Source organism: Pteropus alecto, unplaced genomic scaffold (genome assembly GCF_000325575.1).
Source record: "Pteropus alecto unplaced genomic scaffold, ASM32557v1 scaffold74, whole genome shotgun sequence".
NCBI lineage: Eukaryota > Metazoa > Chordata > Mammalia > Chiroptera > Pteropodidae > Pteropus > Pteropus alecto.
The window spans coordinates 3,395,571-3,400,674 of record NW_006436291.1 but is presented as its reverse complement, the minus strand read 5'-3'; the positions used below and the strand labels follow the sequence as shown (position 1 = coordinate 3,400,674).

At 55.0% G+C, this 5,104-nt stretch overlaps 1 protein-coding gene across 1 annotated transcript in view; it reads left to right on the top strand.

Moving 5' to 3' along the window:
* Positions 1-5,104, top strand: part of DOCK1 (dedicator of cytokinesis 1) — a 380,982-nt gene that overhangs the window by 338,003 nt on the left and 37,875 nt on the right. Inside the window, 1 exon segment of the mRNA XM_025047519.1 lies at positions 4,536-4,625. Coding sequence (XP_024903287.1) covers positions 4,536-4,625 — 90 coding nt within the window.

Here is a 5,104-nt window from a genome sequence, read left to right as displayed (position 1 = left end):
TCAGCCTAGGGAACAGAGAAACTTAGGGACCCCCAGGCCGGTTTGTGAACGGCCGGAGCAGGCAGTCGGAGGGGCCGGCGGCCACAGGGGGACCGGAACGTTCTAGGAGGCGGGGGGGGGGGCGGATGGTATTAAAATTTCTCCACCCCTGTGCTCCGAAAGCAGCAAAGCCGCGTGGGTTTTCCGCTTCTGTCTCTCGGACATTCCGGCCTTTGAATTGTGTTGTCACCTTTCTGTGTGTTTTTTTCCCCCGCACAAAATCATTCTCCTGTTTTCGCTTCTGCACCATTTTAAAGACGTTTGCAACGTCTTCCAGCCTAGGTCTGGGTCTTTTTATCTTTTTCTCTCTCTCCGTAAAATGACGCTTCCGTTCGAGTTCCTTCGCGTTCCTTCCCGGGCCGATCGTTACTGCTCGCTCCGATCCCCCCGCGTTTCCACCGCCCCCAAAGCCTCCTGTCGGGCTTCATCACCGCAGACGCGCCTTCTCTCCTGAAGATGCTCTGGATTGTCTGTCTTATTGTGTCTGGCCGAGGCCTAGTAATTTTCAGTAAAGCCTTTAATCCAAGCACTTCACTGAAAATTGCCAGGCTGCTTCTGTGGAGGACGGGTCGAAAATAGACCTGCCAGCAGGAAAACGCAGCCTCGGCGAGGGCGCCGATGGTCACGGGCGTGGAGCCCCAGCCAGCAGCGTCCGCAGAGGGGGTGCTGATTGACAGCCGATGTCACGCGGGAAGCTCCGCGGCTGTTTTCAGCCAGAGCCCTGTTCTCTTTTCCCTTAAAATAACCTCTCCTTGACAAAGCTCACACTCTACCTTGTGCCCAAGTCAAAAAAAGGAGGCGTCCTGCATCATCCTGTGAACTAAAAATAGGGGTTCGGGAGCCAGTTTCTGCTCTTGTCGAAACGGTCGCATTTCTTTTCTGAACACCGGGGGTGACGTTTTCTCTGCGTTTCCCTTTAAACACAGCATCGTGGTGGAAGAGGGAACGCGGTGACCGTAATGACAGCTCTTCTCAGTTTATCCTCAGCATTTCCTCGGTTCTCAAAAACCTTTACATTGGCCGGTATCTGTTCCGTTTATTCCGAATTTGGCCCAAGTGTTCAAAGAGATCGTATGTTCACCAGACCAGCTGGCCGGCCGCGTGGTGCACGGTAGGGCAGGGGTGGCCAGACCAGGCCGCGTCAGCCGCTGACCGCAGAGGACGCGCCCTCCTGGGGCGGGGGCGTGGGTAGGGCCGGCCCGAGGGAAGAGGGACAGGCCGGGGAAGACGGACGTGCCCGCGAGGAGCCCCCACTCCAACAGTGGGCCCCGTGCTCAGGTGGGCCACGGCCCTCTGCGTCACCATCACCCTCGTCACAACGCACGTCCCGCCCGGGGACTCCAGCCCCTCACCCCGGCGGGACTGGGAAGAGGCCGCCCCTCGCAGAGCCTCTGCACTGAGTGGTCAGGGCCCGGGGCCACTTCGGGGCCACCTTGGTCCCCTCTGCTGCAGGGGCCTCGACCAGCACTCTGGACCCCGGCGCACCATGGATTTTCAACACGTCAGGGACCTGTGCGGGACACTGGGGCGTCAGAGCGTAATGTGACTCTTCCCCACGACCACCTGGAGAAACACGCCTTTCAGGAGAATAACCGAAGTTGAAGCATTCAGGAAAGTACCTTCACTGGCGGGTTACAGCTCGCGAGTGAATTAAACCGGGGTTGCCCGCGGAGGTCCCCACGAGCCGCCGCCAGCCTGAATCATCAGTAAGGGACAGTTGTCCTGCTGGCATCTTTTCCTCCGTCTGCCACTGCCACCTTATCCCGTGAGATCAAAGTCGTCGTCACCCCATCAGACTGGTCCGTCACCAGCCTGCTGGTCCTCTGTAGGAAATCAATAGCTGACACGTTCGCGACAGCCAGGGAGAAGTTTCACCAGAAAGAAAAAGTTCTCAATTTGTGAAAACTGAGGAAGTGGAACTTCCGGAAGCCGGGAAGTTCGAACAGAAAAGAGAACCCTCTCGAGAGAGAGCGTAGCCGAGACCACGTGATGGGAGGCGGTGGGCAGACTGTTCCCTGCTGCAGGTGAACCAGCAACTTCAGGGATGCTATGAAATGGATTACGGATTTCACATCGGACAGTCAAGCTGTGCATCGAGATGCCGCTTTTTCACTGAAGACGGTGGTGACACCGTGAGCCCGAGGCCCTTCGAAGCACAGAGCTGAGCCGGCCGTTCAACCCCACGAGTGAAAACGATTCTTTCAGTGAAATCATCTAAATCCAGATCGGATTGGGTCTGTTTTCTCTCCGGCACTAATATTCTTCAAGGTAGTCACATTGGAAATATGAGTTACCCACACTCCTTAGCGCTCTGTGCTGTTAACAGCAGATGAAAATCTCCTTGATGCAGAATCCTTTAAAACAGTCTGGTGGCGGAGGCAGGGGGTGTTTATAGAAAATCTGATACAAGTCGCGACTCTGTAACCTCAGGGTGAGTCGGATAAGATATTTATTCAAGACATATATTTTTAAAACAGTTACTTTTGATATGGATCTAAAGCATCTCATCTGTCCTTTGGGATAAGAACAGATTAAGCAATGAATTAGAAGCCGGGGCGTTCCAGGCAGCCGAGAGAGAGTGCGTCGGCTTACAGAAAACTCCAGAAAAACCCTGTGAAAAGGAACTGCGAGTAAAAGTAATGTTTCCTTTGCAAGGGAAATGCACGGAGGAAGGAATGGGTCACCGGAGCTTGGAAGAAACAGTAAAAGTGGGAGAAGCTGTCCCCTCCGAGAAATGGGAGCTTGGCTGGCAAAGGACCTGAGAAAGACCTGCGCTAGCAGGTGAAGATGCTCGAAGAACGCAAGGCGACTCGGAAGGCTTCCGCTGGGTGGGTCTGGGAGGGGAACACGTGTGTGAGCGGTAGGAAGGGCTCAGGGTGCTGCTTCTATGCCTGAAGTCTTTTTCTCTGGGCTTATTTTTATTTTGTCTTTGGAAGTATTAGCATGTAACTCTTATTTCAGAATAGGCTTTTTCCTCATCAAAAATAGCAGATGGTTTCTTTAAGCAGTGTAAATAGCATTTTAGTCTGTCGAGTGATGCAGGACTGGGTAAGGTCCTTCTACTGAGGAAAGGCCAGGAGGAGCAGGCGGGCGAGGGCTCGGTGCCAGGACGTGCCAGGGCGGGACTTCGCAAGTCTGCAAGCCCAGGAGGCCTCACGGGAGAATCAGATCTGCCTGGGCCTTGATCTTGGACTTGCCTGGCTCCAGGCTGCGAGGAATCCGTGCCTGTTGCTGAAGCCACCCACCTGTGGTGTTTCCCACCTGTGGTGTTTCTTACAGCAGCTCAAACTAAGGCGGTCATCAAGAGCTCTGGGGACGCCCAGGCTGGGCTGAGGCCCCCGCAGAATGCCCTTGGGCAAGTAGCCTGCGTGTCTGACCTCCAACGTCCTTACCTGCAGAATGGGTGTAAGAAAGACACCCACCTGCCGAGGGGAGGGTCTTGCACAAGGGGACGCAGGTGCCCCATGGAGTAAGCTCGAAACCACTCGCTCTGAAGGCAGTGGCGCGTCTCGTGGGTGAGGTGGCGATGCCGAAGTGGGCGATTCGTGTCTGGGGACACGGTGTGCGGGATGCTGCGACGCCTTCCTGATTCTAAGCCCACAGCCTTCAGTTCTGTTCAAGAAACGCTGTCCAGCTGGTCCTGAGCTCCAGTCCAGAGGCGTCCACACTGTTCGGTCCCAGATCTCTGAGGAGGAATGACAAAGGAGCTTTCCAGTTTCGGTACTTTACCAAAAATCCTGGGTCCTCACGGGAGAACAGAGGAGCAGAGTGGGCGGCACCCCGGAAGGCTTCCTGGAAGAGGCGATCCCTCCATAGTTTCCACGTTCTTTTACGTGAACCACTTTTTTATTTTTCCCAAAGAAAATAAGGGAAATTCAGGCCTACTGTACACATCGGTTATTCCACACGTGTCAAAAGTTTGTCAGCATTTTAATAAATCAGCAACCGGCTTGGGAAGAAGCCACTTTCAAAATGTCACTGCAGAAAGTCCCCCGTTTAAAATGGTGACAGGCTTTCCATCCTCATGGTACCTGCTCACGTCAAGCGAACTTCTCGCAAGCCTTAATTTAGAGTCGAAATTTATGCTGGTCTTTCTGACCGTGGAAACAGAGCGCTGGTTAAGGGGACAGTTTGGCAAACAGCAAAGCCAGGCTCTCGCGGCCTCTCGGCACCATGCAGCCCTTTTTCCTGGTGTGTCGGCTGCTCACACAGATGGCCTTTGGTGGCCGTAACTGGCAGCAGGAGAGAAGGGACAGGAGCAAGCGAGGACCAGGGGCGGAGGCAGCGTGACAGGCAAGGCAGGAGGGCACTCGTCAACTGATGCCCAGTCATGAGCAGCAGGACACGGGCCTCCAGGAAGTCGCTGCCTTCTCCAAGGTCATTCCCATCTCCAGGGTCATTCCCGTCGTGTTTTCCAAGTAAGCAAGCGTCTCCCCAGACTGCCGTGTGGCGCGTGCTCGGGCCGCTGCATCACGCTCTCCCCTTCTTCCTCGCAGATGTGGGAGGAGGCCATCGCACTGGGCAAGGAGCTGGCCGAGCAGTACGAGAACGAGATGTTCGATTATGAGCAACTCAGCGAATTGCTGGTGAGTCTTTCTCCCTTTCTGCGCACGAATGCGGGCGATCTAAGCTTGATTTTCTGAAACTTCCCTCTACCTTTTTGTGCTGAGGTTCTCCCCAGACTTGGTGTGGCCTCGGCCTCCGTCCTGCGTTTTGACTTGGGGACAGTCTTGATTGATTTGCCGGTCGATTCTGGCCCGCAGGCGTTCACTTTTTATTCCCTGCCGAGCTTTCGTAATTGAAACCTAAGGCGAACACAGACGATTTCTATGTGAAAAACTGCTGACCCTGTGCATGCAGTGGTCTCGATGCCCCAGAGTCACCCAGAGGCTCCACGGTTTAAAACTGCGACCCCGCCTAGCGGAGGCGGACGGCGGGGAGCAGCCTAGCCCTTTGTCCCGCCGGCATCTGATCGCTGCCTTCTCTGCTGTGTCATTTTCGTGTCCAGCAGAGCGACTCGGTGATGTTATCACCTCTGTCATTAATTTAGACACCCCACCCGCCC